General features: G+C 43.8%; 1 protein-coding gene across 3 annotated transcripts; it reads left to right on the top strand.

Moving 5' to 3' along the window:
- The first annotated feature begins 11,758 nt into the window (after window positions 1–11,758).
- LOC122067073 (endoplasmic reticulum oxidoreductin-1-like) lies at window positions 11,759–16,043 on the top strand. Of its 3 annotated transcripts, none has more exons than XM_042630926.1 (5): window positions 11,759–11,975; window positions 12,132–12,307; window positions 14,179–14,310; window positions 15,247–15,505; window positions 15,892–16,043. In XM_042630926.1, exons 2-5 carry the CDS (start codon window positions 12,167–12,169, stop codon window positions 16,026–16,028), a joined length of 669 nt encoding a protein of 222 aa, XP_042486860.1. In that variant the 5' UTR covers window positions 11,759–11,975; window positions 12,132–12,166; the 3' UTR covers window positions 16,029–16,043. The 3 variants fall into 3 exon arrangements, with proteins under 3 accessions (XP_042486860.1, XP_042486859.1, XP_042486861.1); XM_042630925.1 differs by having other exon boundaries at window positions 11,759–11,979; XM_042630927.1 differs by having other exon boundaries at window positions 11,761–11,918.
- The last annotated feature ends 707 nt before the right edge of the window (window positions 16,044–16,750 follow it).

Raw genomic sequence — 16,750 nt, 5'->3', positions numbered from 1 at the left:
TAGATGATGCCAAAGGACTATGGGCAGACGAGTTGCACCACATTCTCTGGGCTTACCGCACTACTGAGAGGTTAGCTACTGGAGAAACACCCTTCATGTTAACATACGGCACTGAAGCTATACTCCCAGTAGAGATAGGGGCCACTACCCATCGGATTCGGTACTATAACGAAGACGAAAACGATGGAGGGCTTCGGGTGAATCTAGACCTCTTGGCAGAAACCAGAGAAGCTTCGCAAGAAAGGATTGTCGCCTACCAGCGGAGGGTCACTAGGCACTACAACACCAAAGTTCGGAAGAACGAGTTCAGGCAGGGCGACCTTGTCCTAAGAAGGGCGGAAGTGTCGGACCCAAGACATCAAGGGAATCTAGATCCAAACTGGGAAGGTCCCTACAGAGTCTCGAGGGTAATACAACCAGGGTCCTATCACCTAGAGACTACGGGGGGAGGAAGGATACCCCGATCGTGGAACTCTCAGAATTTAAGAAAATTCCACCAGTAGTGAAGTGGCGGGCGCGCACTCTTGTCGTTTATAGTTTTCCCGTTTGTAGTTCTTTGCAATTATCGCCCTTATGAACCTTTAAGTTGTAATTCATCTTAAAAATCCGGAAGATTTTATTCATGGATAATACGAGAGCTGGTTTACGGCAATTGAGACATTCTCCAGGCTGATAACCTTTAACCCTGCGGAACGGATGACTGGAGGTCCACACCTCGGTGGAGGCACAAACAATGCTGGGCTGACCCGGCCAAGTCATCCCTTCGGTTGGGAGTTCGGCCAAAGCCGAACGGACCTGACCGAACCTGACCGAAGGTCACCAATAGACCCTTCGGCTAGGGCCGAGGGTGCACACTTGGTAAATTGCTTGGTGATCGTCTGACTATCGAAGGATCTGCCTTCGGCGAAGACCTAGATCCATGCATATGACAGACCCTTCGGCTGGAGGCGAGGGTGCACACTTGGTAAATTGCTTGGTGATCGTCTGACTATCGAAGGATCGGCCTTCGGCGAAGACCTAGATCCATGCATATGACAGACCCTTCGGATGGAGCCGATGGTGCACACTTGGTAAATTGCTTGGTGATCGTCTAACTATCGAAGGATCGGCCTTCGGCAAAGACCTAGATCCATACATCTGATAGACCCTTCGGCCTAATCCGAGGGTGCACACATGGTGAATTGCTTGGTGATTGTCTGACTATCGAAGGGTCGACCTTCGGCCAAGTCCCAGATCCATGCGTCTGACAAATCCTTCAGCTGGAGCCAAAAGGGAAAACACTTGGAAAAAATTGCGTGATTGCAGGGTCGGCCTTCGTCCGACTTTCGAAATGACGGCCTTCGGCAAAGTCTCGGGGCCATACGCCTAAGAAGATCAACTAGGGTTTCGGCTCTTTGCACCTATCTACGAATTAAAGAATATTAAAGGGACAGAAGAGATAAAAAAAAAAGACTGATGCATTCATAAAGCCCGAAGGCAAGGATTACATTAAAAGCCCGAAGGCTAGTTATATAAAGCGTAATGCCCGAAGCCACTAGAAGCCCGAAGGCTGGTTACATAACAAGAGGGGGGTAGTCTGAGCTGAGGCCCGAGGTGACCTCAAGGAGCGTCCGTCGGGTTCGCGGCCTCGTCTTCGGCTGGGAGAGTCTCTTGGTCCGAACCTCCACGGTCGGGGGTCAGAGGGACTTCTTGATGCAGCTGGACCTCGCCTTCCTCGCTGCAGCCTCCACCATCGGCGTCGAAAACCTCGGTGGCCGATGGAACCGCCTCCACGTCGTCGTCCTCGAAGATGAGGCCGCTGTCCTCGAAGGAGACCCCGGGGTAGCGCTCGAGGACCCAATCTCGGACCTCGGTAGCGCCCATTGTGTACCCTGGGGCGATGGCGCGATTGATCTCCTCCCTGAAGTCCTCGGAGGACCGATACTTCTCGACCCCTCGGGCCTCGGCTTCCTGAATTCGGGCCTTCACCTGCGACTTCAGCTCCGAGAGCTTCCGATCGCACTCTCGGCGCTCGAAGGCTAGCTCTTTCTCCAAGTGCTCCACCTTCTCGAGGAGGAGGGTGCGCTCGTTGTCTAGGGAGACCCTCTCCCTCTCAGAGACCTCAAGGTCTCGGCACATAGCCTCGGCCCGAGCCGCCAGCTGACCCATTTGATTCTGAGCCTGCACAAAATACCGAAGGTCAGAATGCAAAAAAGAAACATAAGTAAGAAGGAAGGGGGACCGAAGCTTTACCCCCGCCATGTAGATGCATGCGGACGTGATCATTGCCGCCGTCCCTTGCTTCTGGGCCTCGGTGGCATCTCGGGGAAGACTCCCCTTCATCACCAACTCTCTAGCGACCCGTCCAACGGCCAGCGTGTCGTCTTCCTTCACCGACCATTGGGGAACGAACCCCACCTCAGCCCTCGTCGTCGCGACCCTCGGGCCTCGGGAGACAGCGGCAGGGGAGGGGTCTTGAGCAGGCCTGTCTCGGCCAGGAGCTGCAAGGGCCTGGACAGCCTCGGCACTCGACCCTTCTACTCTGGGCCTCTTCTTCGGGGTCTCGGAGGACGGTCCTTTCTTCTCCTTCCTCTTAGGCCTTGGCTGTTGCGGGGCGTCGCGTGCCTTGGCCTCCTTGATCTGTGCCTGCCTCGCCGCGGCGGCGGCCTTAGCCTCGGCCCTGGTGACTTGCACTGCAAGAAGAAGCAAGGTAATTAGCATAAAGAACCGACACTCGAAGGAAGCAGACGGGGGCTAGCCTAACTCACCCGGGCTAAGCCCGAACTTGAAGAGTATGGCGTCGAACTTGAGGCAGTCGGCCTCGACTGGAGAACAACCTTCTTGCCGCCTCGCCATTGCCAATGACTCCGCGTCTGCCCCGAATAAGGCAGGGGCAGAGTTCACATCCCTAAGGTCCGGGATATCCCAGACCGTGCCGAAGGGCACCCCCTCGGTCGACTTCACGAAGAAATACTTTTCCTTCCATCCGTGGATGGAAGTCGGGTAACCCTTCAGGAGCCGAAGGTCCTTTCAGGGGCAAAAATAGTACCAACCCGTAAGCCCCTTGCAGGCCTGAAGAAGGAAACAGTTAATGAAGAGGGGAAGGGAGAGGGGCCTCTTGTGCCGAACAAAGAAGATGACGAAGCTTAACGCTTGTCGCCACCCGTTCGGCGTTAGCTGGGTCGGGCATACCCCATAGTGCCGAAACACTTTGGTAAAGAAGGGGTGGAGGGGCAGCCGAAGACCGGCCTTGAAGGCCTCCTTGTACAAGCACAGCTCCTCGGAGTTCCGATAGCTGGCTCGGTCAGAAGGTCTGGGCAGACGGAGCTCAAAAGCGTCCGAAACACTGAAGGAGGCCCTCAGCTCCTCCAGTTCTGGTTCGTCCATCGTAGAGACGATGTTGAGGGCCTCCACTTCCAGGGGCTCCTGGGTCTGGGCTCGGGCATCGAGCACCCTCTCCCTGAACCCCTCGCCGTTGGAGCCACCCTTGGACCCCGACGGTGAGGCCGCGGACGATGAGTCGCGGCAGGAGGGAGAGTCGGTGGAATCCGAGGACATCCCTCGGACTTCCCCAGGACTCCTATACCTACGTTTTGGCCTTGACCTCTCGCAGGACGATGGGCTGTAGCCCGACGAGGAAGACATCACTTACTTGCAGGTGTTGCTAAACTAAGGGAAGACGAAGACGAAGGCTCAAAGGGAATCCGAGGCCGAAGGTGAGCTCTCCGAAGGGAAAAGAAAAATGCCCCACAAATGGCCCCCCACACTATATAGATGGGGGAAAGGCGGTACGACTTCCCGAGCATTAATGGCACCGCCACGTCAGGATACGAAGCCTCGAGGTTTGCGCCCGAACGGACCTAACAGACGGTCTCACCTTCGGTGGGGAGTTCGGCCAAAGCTGAACGGACCTGACCGAGGGTCCCTCCTTCGGTTGGGAGTTCGGCCAAAGCCGAACGGACCTGACCGAGGGTCCCACCTTCTGCAGGGGGCTTGGTAAAGCAGAACGGACCTGACCGAGGGTCCCTCCTTTGGTTGGGAGTTTGGCCAAAGCCCAACGGACCTGACCGGGGGTCCCACCTTCAGTTGGGAGTTCGGCCAAAGCCGAACGGAGCTGACCGAGGGTCCCTCCTTCGGTTAGGATTTTGGCCAAAGCCGAACGGACCTGACCGAGGGTCCCACCTTCGGTTGGGAGTTCGGCCAAAGCCCAACGGACCTGACAGAGGGTCCCTCCTTCGGTTGGGAGTTCAGCCAAAGCCAAACGGACCTGACCGAGGGTCCCTCCTTCGGTTGGGAGTTCGGCCAAAGCCGAACAGACCTGACCGAGGGTCCCTCCTTTGATTGGGAGTTTGGCCAAAGCCGAACGGACCTGACCGAGGGCCCCACCTTCGGCAGGGGGCTCGATAAAGCCGAACGGACCTGACCAAGGGTCCCTACTTCGGTTGGGAGTTCGGCCAAAGCCGAACGGACCTGACCGAGGGTCCCACCTTCGGTTGGGAGTTTGGCCAAAGCCGAACGGACCTGATCGAGGGTCCCTCCTTCGGTTAGGAGTTCGGCCAAAGCCGAACGGACCTGACCGAGGGTCCCTCCTTCGGTTGGGAGTTCGGCCAAAGCCGAACGGACCTGACCGAGGGTCCCACCTTCGGTTGGGAGTTCGGCCAAAGCCGAACCGACCTGACCGAGGGTCCCTCCTTTGGCAGGGGCTCTGTAAGGCCGATCTGAATCGACCGAAGGTCTTTCTCTCGGTCGACCCCAAGCCTCGGTCACTAGTAATGCCAAGGCCGAAGGAACAAGTCAACCAAAGAAGAAGATGTTGGTTACTCCCACAGGAAGAAGCTCCTAGTGGAAGTAAGGGGGCTCCTGATATAGCCAAACTGACCTCTCGGTGGGGGCAATGACACGTGTCGCCTCTGAGACACGTGTCCTCCGCCAGACGAAGGTTCCAAGAAACCACTCACGCTCAAGCACGCTCAATCACCGAGGCACGCTCTCAAAATCACGCGGGATCACGTCGTCTGCATGAGGGGAATATTCCCCCCAGAAGGATGGACGTATTCGAGTGGGACTCTAAGAGGGAAGAAGGGGGAAAACCCTAAACCCTAAGAGCTATATAAGAAGGCACGGAAGAAAGGGGTTGGTAAGTTCTGAGACCCTCACCATTACTCCCTTATTGAACTGTGCGGCCGACCCTGACTTGAGCGTCGGACGACTAACCCCGGACAGAGCTCCGGGCCTCCGTCGTCTGTGTTTGTGTAGGTTCGACTAGCAGGGTTTTTTGGCAGCAACAGATACTAAAAAACTGTCTCCAATTGTTAAAGATCTCTATCCATTGTGAACAGAGAATCTCTTCATCTACTTTATTTTTTTCACATTCTTCATCTACTTCAGCCCACCCTTTGAATGAAAAAATAGAATGATATTTTTGGGCCATTAACAGTCAAATGAGACTTAATGATGAACCCAAAATTTAATCATAGCATCACATCACCATTAGTGAAGAGATTCTTTCACCATTCTATGTGACAGCATAAATTTCTTCCATAATTAAATGCCTCCATCCATAGTGGAGAGAATCTCATCATCTACTTCAACCAACCCTATAATTAGGCTAAAGAATGATATTTTGGACCATGAACAGTTGCAGGTGAGAGTTAAAATGAACCCAGAACAACTCAAAAGATAAAGAAATATCGTTGATTTCTTCATGATCATTCCAAGTTCAAAGTAGATTATAGGTTGCCATTCTATCATGGCATTAGTCATTCTAATTATTGGATAGATGGAGAATCATTTGGATAGATCGCCAATAAAATCTAGTGGCACCTGAAACTTTCTCATTTTTTCTGCAACAAACATGACAATCTAATATTGATATCATCCTTAGAACTTTTCAATCTAATGGATCCATTCTAAAAGAGAAAAGGGGGAGGGGGAAGAGAACAAATTAAGCAATTTGTACCTTGAGAAGATCCATCACTTCCCAATCTTCTCATGCAACTAAAGTTCTAGTACTTCTTCAAACACAATCAATCCTATTGAGTAAGCCAACCAATAGCTGATATATTGGGCTAGCACAAGCTTCCAGTGGATCTCTAACATAATTATACCAATAAGAACGCAAAGAAGCTCTAATGGCTAGCCTCTTCCAGAACCTAACCATCCAATTCTGGTTACGACCACTGAGTCTCCAGGCCGATTGAAGATACGCCGACGCCGCCTGTTTCACCAACTGGTTTCGGATTGAAATGTCGAATCCATTGACATAGAAGTTGGGCATAGATTTAGTTGGAGAATTTGGTAAGATGTCCTTCAAGCTTGTGTACTTGAGCTCATCATCTTCATCAACAATGTGAGTGTGTTTGATGCTCTCTATGCTGTTCTCTATTCTAATCTCAGGTAAGCTTTTCAAGTGTTGCATCTCTGTCTCTCTATTCATTGAAATGGATTTCTTGGTTCTTCCCTTGTGACTGTAGGAGATTGAGAATAGAATGGAGAAAGATGGGGAGGATAATAGTTTAGCACCCCCATGAAAGTAGATATATTGTACCAATATGGTCAACAGCGTTGGATAAGAATACACATTTCTCTTAAACTTATCCGACGGCTAAAGTGTTGAGAGTGTTTCGTTATGAAAAAAACTTCGTTAACCTTAGATACAGGAGTTGACCCGGGCAAATTAAGGTAGGGTTTCCATAATTTGTGATTTTTTATACCTAGATGACAATTACCAATCAATTATCATGCCATCTGTCAAAATAATGGGCGACGTCGACCCAACTGCAAGGAATCTCAGTTAGGTATAAGACCAGCGTATTTAGCACTCACCCCGCCACGCTCTTAGGATTCGATATATACTAGACCGAAATGGATTCTTTTGGAAAAATGGGGTTTTGACTTTTGATCATATATCAGCCGATTGGCTGATACATTCCTCATCTTTTTCTTTTTCCTAAATCCTGAGTATTATTTGGTACTCGGGGAATTCTTAAAATATTATTAATAAAGGAAAAAAGAATATAAAAAGGAACATAACTGGCCTTACCCCGAATCCCAAAGGAAAAAATTATATTCTAAAAATTGGTCATCCGGCTTTATCTTCCTTAATGATTAGGTTAAAGTCTCTACAAAGAGTTTGATCATCGAGAAAAATAGAATACATAGCTGAAACAAATGCCAAGTTTGCCAACCATTTTGTCCCTTTGGTACTCTCTTGGAAAGAGAAAGAGATTCAAATTCAAAGAGAGGAGTCCACATCCTTTGCAGCCGCTACAGCGTTGTAGTGAGCATCCAGTGACTCAAAATATTTGGACACACACATCGAGGGGTTCACAGCCATTAAATGCTCACTGCAACTGCAAAGGATGTGAAGGTAAAAAAGAGTCACATAAAGTCATAAATAACCTCTTGAAATCAATACCAACAACTCCATAACATGTTTTTGACACTAAATTCATAATTGATATCACTATATAATTATATATAACTATATTAATACATATTGATATCGATATTAGAGGCAACCGATACTATCTCTAATAGTGTATATTAATAATTCTATGGCCACGTCCCCATTCAAGTGAGGTTTCTTGTTTTGCCTAAGGTAACAATAATGCCCTCCCCCTATTACATATTTCTCTGCGGTTCATCCGAAGACCACAGTCAAAGGATTCCCCTTTGACCATGGTTGAAGGAAAACTCGGTTCTAAAATAAAATATGATATATAATTAGGAAAATGATATACTTATTGACACCATGTAATGGAATATTATATGCTAACATCTTATATTCTTATTTATCGTCAAATCTCTCTCTCCATATCTCAACCATTTACCATGTCAATTTTTACACCCAACAAAAACCATGTCAATTGTTACAATTCCATTATCTCCACTACTTCCCCAATCCCCACCCCACACCCTATTCCTCCGTCACCCCCTGTCCTCTGGTCACCACAACCTTCCCCCACCATCTCTCCCCCCTCTCCCCTCTCCCCTCTCCCCTCTCCCCTCTCCCCTCTATTATTCCTTCCCACTTCTGCCTGGCCAACTCTCTCTCTTTCTCACCCCAAATCATGGTTTTAGGGAAACCTATGAGGGGCACCTTTCAGGTGTTGGATGCACATTTAACATCTATTCATCTTGTTTCTTATTTACGAAGGTGCAATACGTTTTCGAAAGTTTCCTAACAATTTACCACTATCTTGAGCAATACACATGAAAAATTAATTTGTTAATTTTCACCTTTGCTGAGGTTCTTTGGAACTATCGAATGTTTGTCCTTCTTCGTTACAAATATTTTTATGCAGTCCTTTCTTTAGATTGAAGATCAAACTTCTAACTATCATCATATCTTATTCCCCAAAACCCTTTCTCTCACTTCTCTACTGCATAACACCCCCACGCCTCCCCCACGCCCTAATCCTCTGCCAACCCATGCCCTCTACTCACTAACCTCTACACCATCATCTATCCCTTGTTGTCGATTGGGTGTAGTACTAACATTGATCTCTTCAAGAACAATCTCACTGGTTCAATCCCTGCCTTGGTTCTAAAACTCAGATCTAATTGATTAGTATCGGTCAGATTAGATTGGCATCGATCTTGACTGACTCCCAATCCCTACCGATCTAATCTCAATACATAGATATGGCTCAGGGTAAAAACATAACAATTAAACACAAAGGTAAATCTATCCAATATAGTTCATTTTAAGTCAATCCAAACTGATATCGACCTTGACCGATCCCAAGTTTTAAAACCTTGAATTCCCTGCTGCTTTAGGTTCTCTGAACAACCCCACGCACCTACATCTTGGTACAAATCAACTTTCTAGTTGAGAATTGGAAACCTAATAGTCTCACCATACTAGATGTGTCATTTTACTTCCTAAACACTACCCCAGAAAAACAAAATTTTACTTCCTAATTGGTTGTTGAAGAATCTTGGTAGGTTTTATCTGTTCTCGAACCAAATATTTGGATAAATTCCCTTGAAGATTGGAAACTTGATGAACATCTATCAATTGAGAGAGAGAGAGAGAGAGTGAGTGATGGTGGAGAAATGGGTTTCAGTAATGTACGAGTTGAACCGTTGAGATGCAATGACGGAGATTCAATGATCAATAAAATGCTTGCATATAAGATTCTGATTTATTATAATAAAATCGACTTCGATTTTGATTTTAATCTCCATTTCGCTAATTTTCGATTTGGACCAACATGTGCTAAATGCCTTGATCAGCCCAAACAAGACCGAACGATTGACACCCCTAATCAACGCGGATATTTCAATATTTGATGGATACCAGATGGCAACCCAATTAAGAGTGTAATTGAGGGATCCCGCTGATGCTCCAACAATTTTGTCGATGGTCAACACGTGGATTCCAACAAATCGAACGGCTGAACGACTTCACCTTCTTCACTGTCTCTCTCAATCGGTATTCCTATGACCTTCTTCTCTCTCTCTCTCCAAACTTCCATGGCGAAAGCGTTTCACTACTTCAGCTATTCTCATCACTCTCAACACTCTCGTTTCTCATGAAATCCGTCTTCTTCGATCCTGAGAAATCCATATCTTTGATCACAAAAGCTTCCAAATCGTAATAACTTAGGGTTGTATCAAACAGAACGAACGTGTTTTCGAGTTGGAGCAGCATTGGCTTTGAATCACTTCACTCGGGTGCTTTTAAAGATACAGAGTTTCGGTATAAGCGATTTTCTTGCTTGTAAACGGAAAGGTACGAATGCTCTCTCTCTCTCTCTCTTAGCTTTTGCTTGGTTCTGTTGGTTCTCAGCTATAATTAATCTATGTCTCTCTCTCTCAGAGCGAAAACGATTGTGGTCCTTGCTTTCCTTTTTTCTCCATCAGATATGAAAAAGTTGAGAAACCTTGTTTTTTTCATTTTCTGTTTTTAGGGTTTTTGAAAACTCGTAAGCTTACATTTGTTCAAAGCAACAAAGCTTCTTCACTTAAGGGAAAAAGATCCTCTCCATCACCATCGACCAATCAAGATACAACTTTCTCATTATCTTCTGTGTCGTCGGAGAGTGAAGAAGGTGAAGTCTTTCAGCCGTTCGATTTGTCAAAATCCACGTGTTGACCATCGGTAAAATCATTGCGTCAGTTATTGGAGACAAACCAGATCCGTAATTGAGTCAGTCTGGGCTTGGGCTTCACATAGCCTGGGCCAAAAACCCAAAGTGTGAAGTCCCCAGCCCTAAATTGGGCCCATCCTAACTTCGGGTTTGCATGCATGTGCCTGGCCAGGCTTAGCTAAGTTGGGGCTCGAAGCAAAGCTTCAGCTTAGGGCTGGGAGGATTAGACTCTAGGTGGGACGGAGTTTCGACATCTTTATTTTTATTTTTTTTATTTTTTTATGAATAGAAATGAAATATTATTTATAAAAATGGGTCTAGGAGGAATTCATGCTGAGATATAAGTTATTAAGATGAGAGCTGAATCCACCAAGTATGAGAAAGACAAAATTTAAGGACACCACTTGCAAGGAAATGTTACAATCATAGATTTGAACATCTCTTTTAATAGATCCTCACAGAGAATTACAAACATATTTAATCAAGCAAAAAAGGTGATGTGTATAATCCTGTACATTAATCCTATCCTATATACTTGCATTTTTTTTTTGAGCAGGCTTTGGGTAGGAGGGGCCTAGCCGGAGGTCTTAACCCTAAACTATTATTTTTGGGTCTCAAGGCTGGCTCAAGTTTTTCCAACCCTAGTTGCACCTTTAAACACAATGATTCAGTTTCTCTCCTACCGTTGGAACAAGTCTTAAATCCAATGCCTTATCTTAGGGTAGGCTCAACTAGAAAAATTGGAGATTGGAAACCTCCTGGTAGTATAGTTGAGCACTCCTTTTTTTGTTCAAAGATATTCTTCTGCATCATGTAATGAAAAAAAAAATAAAACAAGTATTGGATGTTCACCCGTACACCCAGCTGATCGTCCTAATAGCGGATCTATTCTCCCAGAATTGAACTTGTGACCTAGGGGTGTCAAAACCTAGCCCAAACCAATAAATCGATCGATAAAACCTGAACCGAATCGAACCAAACTGATCGTTATTGGATTGGTTTTGGACTGAGGTATGTTGGGACCGATTTTCAAACCAAACCGACCAATAACCAAACTGAATGAAACCAATAAAAAAATAAATAATTATGAGATTATAAATTGGTGAGTTGACCATCAATTTTTTACAATATTAGTGAAAAAAAATTTATTGTGAGGGAAATTGTTATAAATCATTGAATATTATGTTATGAATATAGAAATTGATTTGTAAATTGTAATAATGCTTCAATTGATTTCTTTGTTCACTATACAAAACTAGTTGGATAGTTAAATGAATGATTGGATAATAGGGATCATTTTGTGATTTCAATATTAGTTATTTTTCCCTTACAATGATAAATCATGATTTAATCATAAATTTGATGTGTTTTTTTCATTATATCTTGTCACTGTTAGTTATGAAGGTAAGATTTCATTATGGTTCCTGCCCAGTAATAAACTGATTTAAACCAATATTAACTAAATATTGAAAAACCAAAACAAACCAAAACTAAATCAGATCGAAATCAAAACCAACCAAAAACAAAGTCCCTTAAGAGATTGGTTTTGATCTCTTTTATCACCTGACTAAAATCGAATCGAACAAACCAACTCAACCCGACCCGATCGATTGACACCGCTACTTGACCCTTTGTGTGGAGTTGGTGACTTTAATTAAAGTTCAGTTAACAACTCCAGTCGTCAATTTTGATTGGCGAAGTGACGAGAAACTTACCCACGCGTCAATTTTCAACCAAAAATGAAAATTCAATTAAGCAGAAGGATCGTAGAAACCAGGGGCCTCGGCAGCGGAGAATTCAATCTGCAAAAACCGTCATTTGACGCGTTTCGCGGCTAAATTATTGAGTTTATTGCACAGAAGAATCGAATCAATCAGAAGATCAAACACCAAATCTTTCGTTCGTATTGTCTACACTTGCTTTTCTTCTTCATATACTTCAATTCCTTCATTTTCTTTTGGCTTCCATTTCCTTCTTACGAAATTTTAACAGCAAAAAGACGATCAGAATAGCAAACCCCTTTTTTTTTTTAACTTTTGGTTTTTTTTTCAATAGGAATTGCTCTGATTGATGCAACTGTGAAACGGGAAATGGCAGAGAAGAAGAAGGATCCGGCCAGTGGGAGATGGCTATGGGTTCTTGGAGCCGCCCTTACAGTCTTTTTCGCAATAGCAGCAGCTCCGAAGATCTCTCTTTTCGGTCGCAATGCGCACAAGCCTTGCGAGTGTGCGGTACTATCTCCTTTTTACGTTCCTGTCTTGTTTTACAATGTTTGGGATATGTTTTTTTCTGGGTGATCGTGAACTGCTGTTGATTCATATTCAAGTTTACTCTTTTCACGAAAGATTGATAGCTAGGCATTTTATCCTCAACTCTGAATGTCTTGAATATCTTGAACCCTTTAAGTTGAATGTCTTGATATGAGATGCCATCTTTAATATCTCTTGTCAGCCGCCTCAAAACCAAGGCAATTCCTTGCATCCAATAGAACAAGGTCTTTACAACCCTCCAATATTATCTTTAGGCCATTCTTTGGCGGAACACTTTAACTCAGCTTTAAATACCTAATCTTTGGAAGGGCAGTTGCAATAGCAAATGCTTCTTCAGTGTAAATAGAACCAGTTGTAGAAAAAGCAGAAAAATTCTTGCACGAACGGCTGATTTTTGCGAGGATCTCTTTAAAGGAGTATTTTGGATTTAATAGCAAGGATAGGTGCTCCAAATTCACCATTTTCTTATGAATTTCTGTAAGTGGAAAATTTTCTCAGCCCAGTTGTTATAGTCCCAAAGCTCAGTTCCAACATCTAAGACTCTCAAACTTCAAAACCTGTCATATAAACATAAATCCCAACAAGAACAAGAGTGCCAACGTCTACCTCCTTGGAATTCAATTTGGGCTGAACCAATTGGTTCCAGTCTATCTAATCGATTTGAGCTGAAAATTGACACCCCTACACCACTCCCTATCTATCGTTATAATAAGCTATTATGTTACCATGGTGGTCCCAAATCCCAATAGGTTTTGCCTATTCCCCAATAGTCCCAAGATACCTTGAGGACGACCATCAAAAATCAACTAAACTTTTATAAGCTAAATGACACATCATCTCCATGTATTCTCTAACCAGTCCCCGTTAGTTTCTTAGTTTTGGATATATTCCTTAGTCCTTACAAAGTCACAATCATGGGCAGCCAACCCACTATGATTTTGTTGATTATTGACCTTCGCCCCTATGATATTAGTTTCTCAATCTACAGTCATAATTGATGGCATTACCTACTTAATTCATTGCTTCAGAGACTTATTTGATCAATTATTTTGGTCTCTCAATCCAGTAGTAATTGATGGCATTGCCTACATAATTCATTTCTTCAAAGACTTATTTGTTCAAACTCTGTTAGTCTCATCTACCAATTATTATTTACACCCAATGACCCAAAACTACCCAAGCCAAGTGGGGATTGGATAATCTGATGGATTTAAAGGTGAACTCACACACTTTCCTTCTTAAGGTTAATAATACTTGATTATCCTCGCATCTGGATTAGTCTTTCATTGTCTCCAAAGAACCACATTAGTCCTAGATCTCTTCTACTTACCAAACCAAGTCCCTTAATCTAGGAGTCTGGTCTTGATTAGAGGTTTTTTTTTTTCACTTCCCTAGTTCTGTTTGGTGGTTGATGGGGTGCTGATTTACTATAGTTATTTCTTTTGGTTTGATTAATATATATATATATATATATAGATGGGTACACTGTATGAAAAGGGGGGGGGGGGGGAGGTAAAACAGCCCGGAAACTCGAACTCGAGACCTCCTGGTGAGTGTGGGGCTTAACGCACCACAGTCCACAACCTCACCAACTGCACTAGGCAGTTGTTGTTAAAGGAGTGTGCAGAAGCTTGTCTCTACTTCTCGAATTAGAATGAGGTTAGGATTCAAGTTTAGATGGTGACTCATCAAGGGTCAATGTAGTACTCATGATGTCAATCTTATGGGTACTATTGAGCCCTTGACTGAATAATTGTATGTTACCCAAGAAAAAATTTCGTTTGCTTTATTTTGATATACTTGTCCTTTTTTTCTCCCTGGAATCTTTGCAGGATTCACCCAAGTATACTGGAATTGTAGAGGATTGTTGCTGCGATTATGGGACTGTTGACAGTCTTAATGAGGAAGTGTTGCATCCACAGCTCCAAGAGCTCGTTAAAACCCCATTTTTCCGGTATTTCAAGGTATGGTGGCAATTTATTTGGGCTGGAAGTAGGTGAAATGCTCTGATATTTGTTCAATTAGTTTGGATATCCTTTGCCTTTGTTCCATTAGTTTTGGATATGAGTTATTGAACTTTTTTCATATTTGTTTGTTGTTTTCAAAGTTGAGGGGTTCTGATGCTTCTTATTATTCTCTATCTGGCATGAAAGTGCAAAATTTGTCCCCTGGTGATTCTATCCATCACAGAACAGCCAAAACCTATAATTTCCAATTTATGAAACATAAACAGAGATGGTTGGCATGAGTAAATTGTCTAGATCATAAGAGACTGGCCCCCTAGAATTATCAATTGGAGCTATGAAGGTGTATGATTGCATTGATTGCAAGGGGATGTTCTTGTATTAGTAGTAGTTGGCTCTTCAAAGAATCCTTCAGTCGGTACGATCTTTGGGTTTTGCATAAAGAACGAAGAAGCAATCGGCTGTTTAGGGAAAGGAAGGGTGTCAATGGGAGTCCTTAGCATGATTTGGAGCTTCATGGTTGATGGTGTTGAATTCCTTATTATATATTTTGTTATAAACACTTGGAGGAAGTTTCAGGCAGTTATTGTATTTATGCATTAACTTTCATATGAACACTAGATTTGTACCCTCAGAAACTTGCTGATTGTGTTCTTATAGTTGAATAAACACAGTGAAGCTAATTCCAACTGTAGGCAGTGAATAATTTAGAAGGGTATAAATGCCAAAGTCATTGGCTATCAAAATATTTGCAGCCAGAACTCAAACCCAAAGCAGAAGAAACATTTTCTCCTCTCTGATTTATGGGGAAAAAAAAAGTTGAATGCAACTTCTAATTCTTCATTCTTCTTAATGTACTTTAATGTTATTCTGTGCTTTAGAACTACTTGGGCTTGATCTGATTGTTCAGTGACTGACTGTTTTTTCCTGCAATAGGTTAAATTGTGGTGTGATTGTCCTTTCTGGCCTGATGATGGTATGTGCCGTCTCCGGGATTGCAGCATCTGTGAATGCCCAGAAAATGAGATTCCAGAGACATTCAAGAAGCCTTTCAATCAAGGGCTTTCATCTGACGATTTGGTGTGCCAAGAGGGAAAGCTAGAGGCAATTGTTGACCGCACTCTAGATACTAAAGCTTTTAGAGGATGGATAGAAACAGACAATCCATGGACAAACGATGACGAGACTGACAATTGTAAGTCTTACTGCTACAGTGCTACTGTAGTGGTCACCTGTAATGCAATTCTTTGGTTATTTTGTTTGATAGGACCTCAGTGCTACTCTAGTGCCATGCCAATGGCTGAACCAGCTTGTTTTCATAAGCTGTTGATGCTGAAATCCTTTTACACACGCTTTGAATTAAACAAGACTTTATTTCTTTTGTGTTTTAGATTTGAATCTTTTTCACTCCCCCTGTGGTCCATGGGGAATGTGAGAATAACAAAAGATGACTGTAGCCATATTCAACAACTCTTGTTTTCTCATTTATTTTTCTAGGATAGAATGTTTTGTTGTTTAGTTGTGCATAAAGCTTCAATCTTGACAAAACTGAGAGAAATTATGAGTTATTTGTGTTTGCAGCTGAGATGACATATGTAAATCTCCAGCTGAATCCTGAGCGTTACACTGGCTATACTGGTCCATCAGCTAGGAGGATATGGGATGCTATTTACACAGAGAATTGTCCAAGATGTAAGTTTTTCTTTGTGCAGTTTTAAACTTCGTATGGCTCTCCCTCATATCACTCCCTGCAAAGATTGCATTTTTTATTGTTTGCACATGATGATTATTGCTTTCTGATTCTGACAATGTTGCTTCTGCACACAAAAATCTTACATCTATTGTTGATACATTGTGTTCTGTTGGGTTGGTAACTGCTCAGACTTTAGTTGTTTAACCCTAAGTTGCATTATCAGTTGTTTCTGTCTTCAAGTTTACTACTTTTTTTCTCATTCCCTCTAAAGATTGCAGTTTCTTGTTGGTCTTAAATAAATTTCTCTATTTATCATGCCATCTTTCATTCGTTTACCCTATTAACTGTTACTGCTTTTATGGTCTTTCTGTCCAAAAGTGTGTGAACTTCATCATACATAATAATTGTTGTGCACCTCCCCCCCCCTGGTTCCTCAGCTTTTTCCTCTCTTTTTCACCAAATTTAAATGGATTTTAAGTAATGGAATAAAAGGAAGTCTTTAGACAGGCATGATCAAGCACAACGAGGCCCATTGGCAACATATATGAGCTTTGAGGATGTACTTGTGAAAGTTTGGGGCTTTAGAAGATGGGAGTAAAGTTCAAAGGTGGTAATTCAGGTAGCAGTGCTGAATTTCCATTTTGGCTGAAAGAATGCCCCAGCAGAACAGTGGCATCATATTTGTGAAGGTGTCTCCCTAGTGACAAGGCACCTGGGATGCCCAAAGCAAGGCCAGAATTGATCCAG

The sequence above is a fragment of the Macadamia integrifolia genome, unplaced genomic scaffold (assembly GCF_013358625.1).
Source record: "Macadamia integrifolia cultivar HAES 741 unplaced genomic scaffold, SCU_Mint_v3 scaffold2694, whole genome shotgun sequence".
In the NCBI taxonomy this organism is placed as follows: Eukaryota; Viridiplantae; Streptophyta; class Magnoliopsida; order Proteales; family Proteaceae; genus Macadamia; species Macadamia integrifolia.
Note: the sequence above shows the minus strand (reverse complement) of the source record. Positions and strands in the feature narration are given on the sequence as shown.

Excerpts from the sequence above, each read along its gene's own strand:
- LOC122067073 (XM_042630926.1), top strand. The coding sequence starts at position 12,167 with ATGGCAGAGAAGAAGAAGGATCCGGCCAGTGGGAGATGGCTATGGGTT. Across the intron at positions 12,308-14,178 it reads ACAAGCCTTGCGAGTGTGCG|GATTCACCCAAGTATACTGG; the intron begins GTACTATCTCCT and ends GAATCTTTGCAG. Across the intron at positions 15,506-15,891 it reads CGATGACGAGACTGACAATT|CTGAGATGACATATGTAAAT; the intron begins GTAAGTCTTACT and ends TTGTGTTTGCAG.